Source organism: Pseudorca crassidens, chromosome 2 (assembly GCF_039906515.1).
Source record: "Pseudorca crassidens isolate mPseCra1 chromosome 2, mPseCra1.hap1, whole genome shotgun sequence".
NCBI lineage: Eukaryota > Metazoa > Chordata > Mammalia > Artiodactyla > Delphinidae > Pseudorca > Pseudorca crassidens.
This window is the reverse complement of record NC_090297.1, coordinates 67,533,553-67,550,064: the sequence shown is the minus strand read 5'-3', so window position 1 is coordinate 67,550,064 and position 16,512 is coordinate 67,533,553. Positions and strand designations below refer to the sequence as shown.

The following is a 16,512-nucleotide window of genomic DNA, read 5'->3' as shown; positions in this document are numbered from 1 at the left end:
GAAAAGACACTTGATACAATTTCAATTTTCTAAAATTTACCGAGGCTTGGCTTCACAGGTGAATTCTATCAAACATTTAAAGAAGAGCTAACACCTATCCTTCTCAAACTCTTCCAAAATATAGCAGAGGGAGGAACACTCCCAAACTCATTCTATGAGGCCACCATCACCCTGATACCAAAACCAGACAAAGATGTCACAAAGAAAGAAAACTACAGGCCAATATCACTGATGAACACAGATGCAAAAATCCTCAACAAAATACTAGCAAACAGAATGCAACAGCACATTAAAAGGATCATACACCATGATCAAGTGGGGCTTATTCCAGGAATGCAAGGATTCTTCAATATACACAAATCAATCAACATGATATACCACATTAACAAACTGAAGGAGAAAAACCATATGGTCATCTCAATAGATGTAGAGAAAGCTTTCGACAAAATTCAATACCCATTTATGATAAAAATCCTGTAGAAAGTAGGCATAGGGGGAACTTTCCTCAACATAATAAAGGTCATATATGACAACCCCACAGCCAACATCCTTCTCAATGGTGAAAAACTGAAACCATTTCCACTAAGATCAGGAACAAACCAAAGTTGCCCACGCTCACCACTCTTATTCAACATAGTTTTGGAAGTTTTAGCCACAGCAATCAGAGAGGAAAAAGAAATAAAAGGAATCCAAATCAGAAAAGAAGAAGTAAAGCTGTCACTGTTTGCAGATGACATGATACTATACATAGAGAAGCCCAAAGATGCTACCAGAAAACTACTAGAGCTAATCAATGAATTTGGTAAAGTAGCAGGATACAAAATTAATGCACAGAAATCTCTAGCATTCCTATACACTAATTATTAAAAATATGAAAATGAAATTAAGAAAACACTCCCATTTACCATTGCAAGAAAAAGAACAAAATACTTAGGAATAAACCTACCTAGGGAGAAAAAAGACCTGTATGCAGAAAACTAAAAGACATTGCTGAAAGAAATTAAAGATGGTAGAAACAGATGGAGAGATATACCATGTTCTTGCATTGGAAGAATCAACATTGTGAAAACGACTCTACTACCCAAAGCAATCTACAGATTCAATGCAATCCCTATCAAACTACCACTGGCATTTTTCACAGAACTAGAACAAAAATTTCACAAACTGTATGGAAACACAAAATACCCCAAATAGCCAAAGCAATCTTGAGAATGAAAAATGAAGCTGGAGGAATCAGGCTCCCTGACTTCAGACTATACTACAAAGCTACAGTAATCAAGACAGTATGGTACTGGCACAAAAACAGAAATATAGATCAATGGAACAGGATAGAAAGCCCAGAGATAAACTCACACACATATGGTCACCTTATCTTTGATAAAGGAGGCAAGAATATACAGTGGAGAAAAGACAGCCTCTTCAATAAGTGGTGCTGGGAAAACTGGACAGGTACATGTAAAAGTATGAGATTAGATCACTCCCTAACACCATACACAAAAATAAGCTCAAAATGGATTAAAGATCTAAACGTAAGGCCAGAAACTATCAAACTCTTAGAGGAAAACACAGGCAGAACACTCTGACATAAATCACAGCAAGATCCTTTTTGACCCACCTCCTAGAGAAATGGAAATAAAAACAAAAATAAACAAATGGGACCTAATGAAACTTAAAAGCTTTTGCACAGCAAAGGAAACCATAAACAACACGATAAGACAACTTTCAGAATGGGAGAGAATATCTGCAAATGAAGCAACTGACAAAGGATTAATCTCCAAAATTTACAAGCAGCTCATGCAGCTCAATAACAAAAAAACAAACAACCCAATCCAAAAATGGGCAGAAGACCTAAATAGAAATTTCTCCAAAGAAGATATACAGATTGCCAACAAACACATGAAAGAATGCTCAACATCATTAATCATTAGAGAAATGCAAATCAAAACTACAATGAGATATCACCTCACACCGGTCCGAATGGCCATCATCAAAAAATCTAGAAACAATAAATGCTGGAGAGGGTGTGGAGAAAAGGGAACCCTCTTGCACTGTTGGTGGGAATGTAAATTGATACAGCCACTATGGAAAACAGTATGGAGGTTCCTTAAAAAACTACAAATAGAACTACCATACAACCCAGCAATCCCACTACTGGGCATATATCCTGAGAAAACCATAATTCAAAAAGAGTCATGTACCAAAATGTTCATTGCAGCTCTATTTACTATAGCCATGAGATGGAAGCAACCTACATGTCCATCATTGGATGAATGGATAAAGAAGATGTGGCACATATATACAATGGAATATTATTCAGCCATAAAAAGAAATGAAACTGAGTTATTTGTGGTGAGGTGGATGGACCTAGAGTCCAGGTGGATGTCATACAGAGTGAAGTAAGTCAGAAAGAGAAAAACAAATACCGTATGCTAACACATATATATGGAATCTAAGGGAAAAAAAAAAGGTCATGAAGAACCTAGGGGTAAGACGGGAATAAAGGCACAGACCTACTAGAGAATGGACTTGAGGATATGGGGAGGGGGAAGGGTAAGCTGTAACAAAGTGAGACTGGCATGGACATATATACACTAACAAACATAAAATAGATAGCTAGTGGGAAGCAGCTGCATGGCACAGGGAGATCAGCTCGGTCCTTTGTGACCACCTAGAGAGGTGGGATAGGCAGGGTGGGAGGGAGGGAGATGCAAGAGGGAAGAGATATGGGAACATATGTATATGTATAACTGACTCACTCTGTTATAAAGCAGAAACTAACACACCATAGTAAAGCAATTATACTCCAATAAAGATGTTAAAAAATAAACAAACAGAAACAAAACAAAACAAAAAAATAAATAAAGGGCACTGTTAAGAGAATGAAAAGACAATCCACGAATTAGGAGAAAATTGCTGCCAATCATCTATCTAACAAAGGAATTGTATCTAGGGTATATAAAGAATTCTCCAAACATAGTAAGAAAACAAAAATCCCAATTTAAAAATGGGCGAAGTATGGAGACATATGTATATGTATAGCTGATTCAATTTGTTATAAATCAGAAACGAACACACCATTGTAAAGCAATTATACTCCAATAAAGATGTTAAAAATAAATTTTAAAAAATGGGCAAAAACTTTGAAGAGACACATCAACAAAGAAAATAAACAGATAGCAAATAAGCACATGAAAGCACATTCAACACTACTGGTCATTAGGGAAATGCAAATTAAAACCACAGTGAGATTCCACTACACACCTATTTTAGAATGGCAAAAATTAAAAAGACTGTCCATACCAATGGTATAACCACTTTGGAAGAAGTCTGGCATTTTCTTAAAAAATTAAACATATACCTACTTATGAGTCAGTCATTCCTCTCCTAAGTATTTACCCAAGGAAGTGAAACCATATGTTCATACAAAGACTAGTACAGAAATGTTCTTAGCAGCTTTATGTATAAGTTTTTTTAAAAATAAGAAAAAACAGGACACCCAAAAGTCCATCACAGGTGAATAGCTGAACAAACTGTGGTATATCCATACAATGGAATATTGTTCAGTAATAAAAAAAGAACTGACTACTGATACATGCAACATGCATATATTTCAAAATAATTAGGTTGGGCTTCCCTGGTGGTGCAGTGGTTGAGAGTCTGCCTGCCAATGCAGGCGACACGGGTTTGTGCCCCAGTCCGGGAAGATCCCACATGCCACGGAGCGGCTGGGCCCATGAGCCATGGTCGCTGAGCCTGCGCGTCCAGAGCCTGTGCCCCGCAACGGGAGAGGCCACAGCAGTGAGAGGCCCGCGTACCACAAAAAAAAAAAAAAAAAAAATTAGGTTGAGTCAAAAAAAGCCAGACAAAAGGAAGTACATACTATATGATTCCATTTATACAAAATTCTAGAAAATGCAAACTAATCTATAGTGACAAAAAGCAGATCAGTGCTTGCCTGGGGAAAAGTGGGGGAGGGGAGTTGGACAGGAAGATGCAAAGGCAGAGATTACAAAAGGGAATGATAGACTTTTAGAGATCACAGGTATGTTTATTACCCTGACTGTGCCAAGGATTTCACAGGCATATACACATATATGTTAAAACTTAAATTGTATTCTTTAAACACGTATAGTTTAACGTGTGTCAATTTTACCTCAATAAAGCTGTTTTTGAAAAATAACATCTTCGGGACTTCCCTGGTGGTGCAGTGGTTAAGAACCCACCTGCCAATGCAAGGGACACGGGTTCAAGCCCTGGTCCGGGAAGATCCCACATGCCATGGAGCAACTAAGCCCGTTCACAACTACTGAGCCTGCGCTCTAAAACCCGCAAGCCACAACTACTGAAGCCCATGCACCTAGAGCCTGTGCTCCGCAACAAGAGGAGCCACTGCAATGAGAAGCTCGTGCGCCGCAACAAGGAGTAGCCCTCGCTCACCACAACTAGAGAAAGCCCACGCACAGCAACAAAGACCCAATGCAGCCAAAAATAAATAATAAATAAAATTTTTAAACTAAATAAATAAAAAAAAAAAATCTTGGTTCTACACATAAATCCAAAATAACTGCTCATTTTTGGTATACCAGGAATTATTTACTTCCACTTGCCATTATTATTTGGCCTCAGCGACTGTAATCTAACAAAAAGTTAAAACTATTCTTACTCTACTTTTCTTTCAAATCCATTTAATTTCTTCCAAAACTATCATGGAAAATTGGAACATTCCAATGTTGCCTCAGATTTTTTCCTTTTGCAAACTGTAAGAATTATTCTCTTCAGTAATGTATCCATACAGGAATTGCCAAATCTTTGTTTCTTTCCATTTCTATGTTTTTCCCTCTGGAACCATAGCTCCAATGTTCACTGCAACCAAATGAGATTCAGGGAAAAAAAACAAAACAAAACAGTTCCTGGAATTTGGATGCTAAACAACCAATAATAAAATAAATTCTAAAAAATAGCACTATTATTAAGAACACCTTACTTTTCACTATATTTTATGAACTGCCTTAACTTAACTGCCTTAACCCCCAAAAAATGTTTCTTAGATCAAATATAAAAATTACTATTTACTGAATAAGCAAATGTAAGATAACAAAATTAAGACCTCAACTAAAGAAAATAATCTATTGGGAGTTCCCTGGTGGACTAGTGGTTAGGATGCGGCACTTTCACTGCTGTGGCCTGGTTTCAATCCCTCCTCAGGGAACTGAGATCCCATAAGCCATGTGGTGCAGCCAAAAAAAAGAAAAAATGAAGGAAAGAAAGAAAATAATCTATTAACACAGGCCCAGCCATAACTAAGTGATCACATGTTCTTAAATTGTCAGTTCTGCTATATCTTAGGGCACTGAAGTTAGAGAACTATTAGGAGACATAAATACAAAATTAAAACTACTGTCAGAAATATAACATGCTTTTATTAATATGAATTCAAATATAATATAAATCAATTCACTTTTATTAAGATACAAGTTCTGTGTATATGTTAAATATTATTTTTACATAAAAGACCCATTACAACTTACAGTCCTAATCTCATGAAAAAAGAAACGTTTCCATGACAAAAATAAGGTAAATTTCCCAGGAAAAGATTTTTATCACAAGTAATCTAGATGACACAAGGTTTGAAAGTCTCTATTACTCCTGCCTATCACTTCTCATTTTGTTACTTCTTTCTTCCCCAGAGGAAAGTCAATTACTTCCTATTATCATTGCCTGGAACACTGAAAATACTGCATCTCTGAATCCCAAATTCTGAGGGGCTTTTCGAGGTGATACAGTTCCTTACCCCCAGACAAAATGGAAACCAGACATGTGTCCTATTCATTCAACATGAACTGAGTACCAACTTATGGGCCAAACACTGAGAATACAAAGAAAGGAATAAGACACTGTTCCTGGTGCTCAGATTTCACAATCCTCCCCACTCCATAACCCGATGCCATTGTTTAATGTTCTTGTCAAGTTTCCCCCGTCATCTAATGTTCTCTGGAGACAGAATAGCTATTTAGTCACACACAAGTCTCCTGCTCCAATAACCTATTTCCCTTTATTCAGCATGAAGTTCTAACTAGAACTAAGTTGATCTATTCCTCTAACACAGTACTTAACACTCCTTTTTTTTTTTTGGCAGGGGGACTCTTAAGAGCGTTACTGAAGTTCTAAGCTCAATAATGCCAGGGATTATATCTAGATCTTGTTCACCACTTTATATCAACTGAAACAGAGTAGATACTCAATAAACATAGTTTGAATGAATCTCTCTGGTAACTTGAACACACCACATGTCATATGCTAACTGTGACCTTTGGACAAATGAGAATAATACCGTCTTCCTCACAGGGTTGTTGTGAAAGGAGATAACATACGTAAAGTTATATCTGACACATAGTACACATTCCAAAAATATGCACTCTTATTATTTTAATTAAAAAAAATTTTTTTAAACAAACACCTTATTTTGATTTTATTTTATTTAGTTTTTAAAATCTGCATGCTATTTTATTTCCATTAGAAAAATATTATCTATATAAAATTTGGTCCAGTTTCTTCTCCTTTACTTCTAACATTCAAACTTAAATAATTTTACTCAAGTAAAAGCAGAATCATGTATCTGACATGAAAACTAAATATTTCACATCATTAAATTAATAGTTTAACTGAATCAGGTGTGCTCTTTATTATTTCTCAGGAATAGTAACTCATCTTTCCTACATGTTATTTCCCTTTATTTTTATTTTTCTGAGTAACTATGTAATGTGTGTCTCTTTTCCCACATCCAGTAATATGAGTGTTATAGAAGTGTAATTTATAACTTCAGTAACTAGATTCATTATTAATCTTCAATTCATGTTCAATTCCCCTTATTATATGGTATTTCCATAATAACTTCAGATATTTCAGTCAACCTTACACTTTCCAACAAAGACTGTAAGAATTAAGAATTAATTTAAAAACATTATTAAAATTCCAGACTAAGTAACACTGGGCCCACTTAGAGTGATGCTGTCACAAGGTCCTTGGACAGCTACTGCTTCAATCTCAACACGGCCTCCTTTGGGCAAAGCAGCAACCTGGTAAGCAGCTCTTGCAGGAAAACTACTCTGGAAATATTGTTTGTAGATGTCACTGACAGTATTGAAGTCATTTATGTCAGCAAGCAAAACAGTTGTTTTTACCACATTGGTGAAGGCATAGCCTGCTGCTTTCAGAATTTCACCCAAGTTTGGAAGAGCTTGTTTAGCCTCTTCTGCCACCCCTCCTGGCACAAGCTGTCCACTTGCAGGATCCATGCCTAGCTGTCCTGAAATGTAAATGGTCCTGTCGACTAACACAGCCTGACTGTAGGGACCAATGGCCGCTGGGGCTTTCACGGTGCTGATCACCTTTCTGATCAAAGAGGACATGGTTAATCCTTTTCCCTTGCCACCCCTCAGAGACAACTACCCTGTACACTGCTCCTACTCGCATCTCACGGGTCTCTGAAATAATTTTAAATTTACAGAAAAGTTGCAAAGATAGTAGAGAAAGTTCCCATATCACTCAGTTTTTCTCTGATAGTAACATCCTACATAACCATAGTACTCTTGTCAAAACTGAGAAATTAACATTAGTACAATATTAACTAAACTATATATTCTGATTTTACCAGTTTTCCCACTAATGTTCTTTTTCTATTCTAAGGCCAACTCAAGATACCACACTTCATTTAGACAGATTTTTATTTTTTAAGTGCTTAGTTAATTCTTAGCCTTTTCCACATAACACTCTGAATTTGGAGAATCAACAAAACTATTTAAAGCTACAGAACTGTCTGAACAAGAACTCTGAGCTTTTCCTTGGTCTTTTCTTGGTCCTTTGATGCTATTCCAACTATAGCCTACTCTCTTAGTACAGGGCCAACAAACTTTTTTGGTAAAGGCCAGGTAAATTATTTTAGGCTTGTGGAACATACGGTCTCTACTGCAACCACTGAACACTGCTGTTGTAGCACAAAATCAGTCACAGATAATACATTAACAAATGAACGTGGCTGTGTTCCAATAAAACTTTACTTGTAAAAACAGGCAGCGGCCAGGATTTGGCCCATAGCCTGTAGGTTGCTGACCCACCTTAATGCATTTCATAACATGGAATGAGTTTTGGATACGCAATACCATGACTGAGAGTAGAGGATGTATCCTTAAGTTTACTTGCAATGATTCCTTATATTATTTTTTTAAAAAATATTCCATGGAACAATGTGGACAATAGTCCTGGCCTCAGAAAATTATTCTTAGGATTGAAAAGCAGGTTGTATAGTAGAATCAGTGTGGACAAAACACACAAAAATAACTGGCAAAAATCCCAAAGCTTTGGGGAGTGCAAAACAATACTATCCTTATGGAAGGAAATTTAACAACATCCATCAAAATTTAAATACATTTACTCTTTGACCCAGAAATCCAAAGTCTAAAAGTTTATCTTATACCTGTACCTATGTGAATTGAAGTATATCAAGCTTATTCATTATAGCATTGTTTGTAATGAACAAGATCAGAAACAACCCAAATGTCCATATACAGAAACATCATGTAGCTGTAGGAATAAAAACAAAAACAAAAAACTACATATATTAATATGGAAAAATCTCCAGGAAATGTTTTAAGTATAAAAAAAGCAAGAACATAAGTAGTATGATACCTTCTATAAGAAAGAGAAAATAAGAATATATAATTGGGACTTCCCTGGTGGTGCAGTGGTTAAGAATCCACCTGCCAATGCAGGGGACACGGGTTCAAGCCCTGGTCTGGGAAGATCCCACATGCTGTGGAGCAACTAAGCCCATGCGCCACAACTACAGAGCCTGCACTCTAGAGCCTACGAGCCACAACTACTGAGCCTGCACTCCTAGGGTCTGTGCTCTGCAACAAGAGAAGCCACCACAATGAGAAGCCCATGCACAATGAAGAGTAGCCCCTGCTTGCTGCAACTGGAGAATGTCCGCGCACAGCAATGAAGACCCAACACAGCCATAAATAAATAAATATTTTTAAAAAAACAGAATATAGGACTTCCCTGGTGGTCCAGTGGTTAAGAATCCGCCTTCCAATGCAGGGGACCCGGGTTTGATCCCTGGTTGGGGACCTAAGATCCCACATGCTGTGGGGCAACTAAGCCTGCGTGCCACAACTGCTGAGCCCGCATGCTCTGGAGCCCACACGCCACAACTAGAGAGAAGCCCACATGCCACAACTAAAGAGAAGCCCACACGCCACAACTAAGACCCAACACAGCCGAAGAAAAGAAGGAAAGAAGGGAGGGAGGGAGGGAGGGAGGGAGGGAGGGAGGGAGGAAGGAAGGAAGGAAGGAAGGAAGGAAGGAAGGAAGGAAGGAAAATATAATTGCTTTTGCTGATATCTGAATAAAGAAACCTTGAAAGATATTCAAGTAATCTAAACGGTTACCTATAGAAGTGGATAGGAATTGAGAGAAAACATCTCCATGTATGTACGTGTGTATGTGTGTGTGTGTGTGTGTGTGTGTGTGTAGTTTTGTTTTTTGTACGATGTAAATGTATTAGCTATTCAAATAATAAATTTTAAAGAATAATATTACTTTAGAATCATTGTAAGGTTTAAAGAGTTTGTAAATGTAAGCAATATAAAATCTCTAACACAGTGTTTTACACACAGTGGGTGCTGCTATGTCCTGTTGCTGGTCTTTTTAAATGTCATCCAAATGGTGTGATAACATAAACGAATAAAAGAATAAATACCAAACACTTAGACTCAATATTTTCATCTCTAGGAATCTACCTTAATAAAAATCTAAAAATTGGACAAAGATTTAAATATAAATAATGAACTGCTGAAACAACCCAAAAACTCAAAAATAGAGAAATATTCAATAAACTATAGTACACCTATACTTATAAAGCATTTTTAATGACAGAGAAAATGCTCAAAATATACAACTTTATAATCTCAAATGAGGGGGACAGAGTGGTGAGGGTGGGGAGTGAGGGATTGGGAAGCAGAGAGATATATGCAGAAATAAAAGACCTAAGTAAAGTACAGCCAGTAAACTTTTATAGAGGGGTTGTTGGCAATTTTTATTTTCTCTTTAATTCTTTTCTGTATTTTTCAAATTTTCTTTTAATCATGTAATCCTAAAAAGGAAAAGAAAGAAAGAGAAAATGGATTTCGGGATCAAAGAAATGCAAGTTCAAATCCCATATCATATATGCAATTTTAGACAAGTTAATTAAGCTGTTAAAAAGCTGCCAGATTTGTAAAATGGAGATGATACAGAAATTCCAGGGTTATTTTAAGGATTAGAGACATTATATGTAAAGATGACCTAACTAATGTCTTAAACATAGTGAATACTAACCAGTATTATTTTCATACATCTTATCTGTGTAACATCCTCGCCTATATAAAATTATACTAGGGGACTTCCCCAGCAGTCCAGTGGTTAAGACTCCACACTTCCACAGAACAGGGCGTGGATCCAATCCACAGGGATCTAAGATGGGGGAACTAAGGTGGGGGAACTGGTTGGGAAACTAAGATCCCACATGCTGTGTGGCATGGTGAAAAAAAGAAAAAGAGAGAAAAATAAAATAAAATTATACTATATTTTATCAATCTAAGGTACTATTCCTTTTAAGATGCAAGGAAGTTTTAGAAATGTTGAAATGTGAAAAATGATCATCTTAGATTTGATAAAATTCAGTGTTTAAGTTTAGTGAAATAAATGCTACTTTCCATACATATCTTTTTATTTACTACAATGGAGTGTAAACTGCATTAGAAGCATATATTAAAAATAACAGGAGGGACTTCCCTGGTGGCACAGTGGTTAAGAATCCACCTGCCAATGCAGAGGACACGAGTTCGAGCCCTGATCCGGGAAGATCCCACATGCCATGGAGCAACTAAGCCCATGCGCCACAACTACTGAGCCTGCACTCCGGAGCCTGCGAGCCACAACTACTAAATCCCGTGCACCTACAGCCCGTGCTCCGCAACAAGAGAAGCCACTGCAATGAGAAGCCCACGCACCACAACGAAGAGTAGCCCCTGCTCGCAGCAACCAGAGAAAGGCTGTGTGCAGCAAGAAAGACCCAATGCAGCCAAAAAAATAAATAAATAAATTTTATTTAAAAAAAAAAATTAAAAAATGGGCTTCCCGGGTGGCGCAGTGGTTGAGAGTCTGCCTGCCGATGCAGGGGACATGGGTTTGTGCCCCAATCCGGGAAGATCCCACATGCCGTGGAGCAGCTGGGCCCGTGAGCCATGGCCGCTGAGCCTGCGCATCTGGAGCCTGTGCTCCGCGGCGGGAGAGGCCACAGTAGTGAGAGGCCCACGTACGGCAACAACAAAAAAAAATACACACACACACACACATATATATATATATATATATATACACACACATACAAATAAGGATTGGGAATTCCCTGGCGGTCCAGTGCTTAGGACTCAGTGCTTTCACTGCTAGGGCCTGAGTTCAATCCCTGGTCGGGGAACTAGGATCCTGCAGGCCGTACAGCTTCTATGTTTCTATATAAGATACACGAATGGATAGTAAGCACGTGAAAAGATGCTCAACATGACTAATTAGGGAAATGCAAATCAAAACCACGGTGAGATACCAACTCACTACCATGAGTGGCTACTATTAAAAAAACAGAAAACAAGTGTTGGCAAGGATGTAAAGAAACTGGAACCCTTGTGCAGTGCTGGTAGAAATAAAAAATGGTACAACCACTATTATAAACAGTATGGCAATTCCTCAAAAAATTAAAAATAGAATTACCATATGATGCAGAAATCTCACTTCTGGGTATATACCCAAAATAACTGAAAGCAGGAATCTGAATAGATACTTGTACAGTCATGTTCACAGCAGCATTAGTCACAAAAGCCAAAAGGTAGAAGCAACCCAAGTTCCAGCAATGAATGAATGAATAAACAAAATGTGGTATATTCATAAAATCAAATGTTATCCAACTTGGGGAAAAAGAGGGAATTCTGACACATGCTACAACATGGATGAACCTTGAAAACATTTTGCTAAGTGAAGTAAGCCAGTCACAAAAAGGCAAATACTATGTAACTCCACTTATGAGGTACCTAGAGTAGTCAAATCAAATCCATAGAGACAGAATAGAGAATGGTGGTTGCCAGTAGCTGGTGGGAGCGGGAATAAAGAATTGCTGTTTAGTGGCTCCAGAGTTCCAGTTTTGCAAGATGAAAAGAGTTCTCAAGATTGGCTGCACAATAGTGTCAATGTACCTAATGCTACTGAACTGCACATTTAAAAATGGTTAAAATGGTAAATTTTTTTTTTTTTTTTTTGCGGTACGCGGGCCTCTCACTGTTGTGGCCTCTCCTGTTGCGGAGCACAGGCTCCAGACGCGCAGGCTCAGCGGCCATGGCTCATGGGCCCAGCCGCTCCGTGGCATGTGGGATCTTCCCGGACCGGGGCACGAACCTGTGTCCCCTGCATCGGCAGGCGGACTCTCAACCACTGCGCCACCAGGGAAGCCCTAAAATGGTAAATTTTATGTTACATATATTTTACCACAATAAAATAAAGTTAAAATTAAAGGACTGTAATAGTGAGAACAAGCCTATCTGAATAACATAATTCTCTGAAAATAACTGTAATAGACTGTAAATTCACTTAAGGTAGGAAGATTTTTTTAAAGTAATACAATCTCCTTTTAAGAGTTATGAATATGATAACAACAAAAAAACGTGAAATAAATAAAAACCAAGTAAGTTTTAAACTACTTTAATAAACACTTTGAAGCATTTAAAACCCCAAATGAAATTTAAATACTGTAAACACAATACGCTCTGAGCAATAGACTTATTATTCAACTTCGTATTTCATTTTTTTTTTTTTTTTTTACCTGGCAGAGAGAATAGTACCAAGACAGAGGAAGATCAAACACTCTTAGTGCTGCTGTCCTCAGGGAAAACTGTGATTCACTTACTGTTTCTTCTGACATGACTCCTCTTCTAATCTTCAATAAATGAAACAAAAAATATATTAGCCACAAAGATTTCTGGTTATTCTACAAATGAAAGATACAAATTGAAAATTTAACTCTTTTTAAACAGCTTTCTTTTTTGCACTTAATTAAACAGCTGTCTTTTTTGCACACTAACCTGAAGAAAATAACATTCTGAGCCAAATTTACTTGAGCTAAAAGTTTATTAATCACCAAAGTAACCAAAAAGAAAATGACTTAGATTTCAATTTTGAGTTCAAGTAGTAAATTTTCCTTAGAAAACTGCAGGTTCTAGATTCTCTCTTTTCTGGTTAAATAAATGTTTCAGCTGTTAAATAGTAATTTAAAATATTTTTCTTCCCACTTATTTCCTTCCAATAACAGCATTGGGTGGGGGCAGGTACTGAAAGAAATCTGATTGGAATCTTGACTCTAGGGGCTAAAAATGAACCTCAGGGCTCACTGAACTTCAGAACTCAAGCATTTATTCTCCTGCTGTCCCATTTTAGAAAAATTTTTATTTTATACTGGAATATAGTTGATCCTACTATCCCATTTTAAAGCTCTTGAAAGAAATGACATAGATGCTATGAAATTTTAATATTGTTTGAATGCCTATTTCTATTGAAACCAAAGAAGGAAACATCAGTTGTCCACAGAGAAGGCAGTCATCACTGAGAGAGGCCCTTAAAGGTAGCACAACGCTGACAGAAACATGATGGTTCAGGGTCTGGGTCTATGCTTTGTAGAGCCAGAAACTCAATTTTATCAGTGTACCCAGCTGGATACACACTAAACAAATTCACAGAGTATTAATATAAATTAGTTTACAAATTTGCTCATTTATAATAAGGAAATACACTATCTAGTGAAAGAATACCTTTATATGCTATCGAAACATACCCTTTCTGAAATAAGACATTGCAGGGAGTTGAATTAAGTATAAAAGGCTGTGTGGTGAGCACAAAATTAATGGACCCTAAGGAATATTTCATACAAACTAGGAAAGAGCCTGATGTACAAGAGTAGGCTTCCCCACTAGCCAGAATGTTTAGGCCTACCGAATTCAATACTTCTTTCCCTTGCAGAGTGCTGTACAAACTACCAAAGAGAAAACAGAAACTACCAACAATCCCTCTATAAAAACTTATTTACTATACTTTAAGTCCTTTATTTCTGCATATATCTCTGCTCTCTTTTTCTAAACTCTAGTAGACTACTCCCTTCCGTTAATAAGCCCCATTTTTTCTTGTTTTTTTTTTTTTTCGGACAACTATCAAAATTACTGATTAAGAGCTTCCCTGGTGGCGCAGTGGTTGAGAGTCTGCCTGCCGATGCAGGGGACGCGGGTTCGTGCCCCGGTCCGGGAAGATCCCACGTGCTGCGGAGCGGCTGGGCCCGTGAGCCACGGCCGCTGGGCCTGCGCTTCCGGAGCCTGTGCTCCGCAACGGGAGAGGCCACAACAGGGAGAGGCCCGCGTACCGGAAAAAAACAAACAAACAAACAAAAAAAACCAAACTACTGATTAAGTAGTAGTTTCCTTTCACATCAAGCACAGTAATACTTCTTAAGGTGGGTTATTGCTACTGACCATTTACCTTTTCCCTATTAGGGACACTCAAGGAGTATAAACTTAATTCCCCCTCACTCATATTCTAATTAGAATATTTCAGCTCAGTGTAATTAGTTCTAATTGAAGTACATTTATTCTAACCAACAAACTGTGATAGAGACATATTATTCAGAAATACAAAGGAAATCATGAAGAAACAGTTAAACAAGTGAAAAACAGACTTCTGAGGAATGAGACTAGGGATGTTGGGAGGCTGGGCAGGGAACCACTGTTTTTCATTATAAGTGCTTCTGTAATATTTGATTGTTTAAGTGCCTACATGTACTTCTTTTTTGAAATGTTACACAAAAAAAAGGAGGGGAAGCACATTTATCCCCCCCTCAAAAAAAAAAACCCCAAAAAGCCTGACAATTTCTTTTAGAGAAACATTTTTGGTAACGAAATAGATTCTGGATCATTAAAGCTATCTGTGCTATTGAATTAAAAATTAAAAAAAAAAAAGATACTGAGAGTAATTCACCCAAAGTGATTTTCTCCATAACAGAGTTCCAGATTTTTAAGCAGAGGAGAAAGAAAATAAAGCAATCACTTCAATTTGCTGCAGGGGTTTTCTTAAAAGAATTCTGACAAATTTCTATTTTTGCATTCTAACCACCTCATTCCCTTTCATTTAAAATCACTGAGGAAGTGATTCCAAACTTAATCATTAATAACTGAATAGCTTTTAAAAACTGGTCATTTCAGTTGCTTTCATAAATATTAATTTTAAAAAACATGAAGGCAGTTTCATGATTATTCGAATTTCGAGAGGGGGGTCTAAAACATCACTAAAAATATTATACTCTGTAATATTACTCGCTTCTCTCCATTCTAACCACGAGAGAGTTAAAAATAAGTGTCATAAATAGAATTTGTTTCTTAAACACCCTAAAACTGAACTTTATAATCCAAGCAAGAATGAAAGTCTGAAATATCCACAAAATTTTGATAATCTATACAACCGAAATCTGAGAAGATCCTTGAAATACAGCAAAAAATGCTTACTTGCAATAATGATAAAAAATAAAGGTCTGTGCACGAGCAAGACCTTTTGGAGTCCTCCCTCCAGAAAATAAAAGTTGAAAAACTTTATTTACATTAGGCCTCTAACGCCACAAACCTCCCGATGCTAAATTATTCTCGGAAAGCATCTTCAAGGAAAGCGTAATCTTCCACATCCAAAAACCACTCCCTGCTCAAACCACTGACATTCTTGCAGGAACTTGTACCACACTAGCTGCCCCTCCCTCAGGCCTCCCTCACCCCCACCGCGCTCTCCTCTGAGGGCTTCCTTTTTCTTTACCAAGAAGACCAGGAAAGGGGCTCCCTCTCGGTTCAGCCGCCCCGACCGACCCTCGCTCCGGCTCCAAGCGGTCGCCAGCCCACCCTGATTCAGCGGTCCCGGGCGGGCCTCCCTCCGGCTTTCTGTTCTTCCACCCACACTCGGAGTCCAGAGGTCGCAGGCTGGCGCTCTTGCCCGCCCTGCAGCCTCTACCCCGTGTCCGCTGCGACCCCACCCGACCCTCCGCCCGCCTGCTCCATCCGCGTACCTGGCGCTCCAGGGTAAGTGTAGCCTGCCCACGCCTACTTCCCCGCCGCAGCGAGCCGCAGGCCGACCCCGGGGGCGGAGTCCTTCCGGGGTCAGGAGTGGGAAGGTGGAGAGAAAGTCGCGGGGGCCTCCTAGCCTTTCTGCGTGAGGGGCTACGTGTGAAGCAGCTCCCGCCATTTTTGTTTAGGGTAGAGGCTCTCGCCCTGCCAGATAGATGTAAAATACAGAATGGAAGAATTGCGTCCTCTTACAGTGCTGTCAAGAGCTAGCATCCTAGTTCGTAACCATTTGAGGGCTCTAGGACCATACTATGAATCTGGTGAAAACTATGGGGCCTTT

General features: G+C 38.3%; 1 protein-coding gene and 1 pseudogene across 8 annotated transcripts in view; both read right to left on the bottom strand.

Moving 5' to 3' along the window:
• MIGA1 (mitoguardin 1) overlaps positions 1–16,293 on the bottom strand; it is a 99,035-nt gene extending 82,742 nt beyond the window's left edge. For 5 of the 8 annotated variants that reach the window (XR_010940915.1, XM_067726653.1, XM_067726654.1 and 2 more), the window contains exons 1-2: positions 16,175–16,293; positions 12,911–13,024 (exon numbers count right to left, since the gene is read on the bottom strand). Coding sequence is in view for 7 of the 8 variants with exons in the window: in XM_067726653.1 (XP_067582754.1) it covers positions 12,911–13,009 (99 nt within the window). In the remaining variant the exon portion in view is untranslated. Of the gene's footprint in view, positions 1–12,910; positions 13,025–15,927; positions 16,124–16,174 lie in introns of those variants that run through there. The other 3 variants (XM_067726655.1, XM_067726658.1, XM_067726659.1) reach the window with 3 other exon arrangements.
• Positions 6,434–8,093, bottom strand: LOC137210749 (2-iminobutanoate/2-iminopropanoate deaminase pseudogene; annotated as a pseudogene).
• Positions 16,294–16,512: the final 219 nt, after the last annotated feature.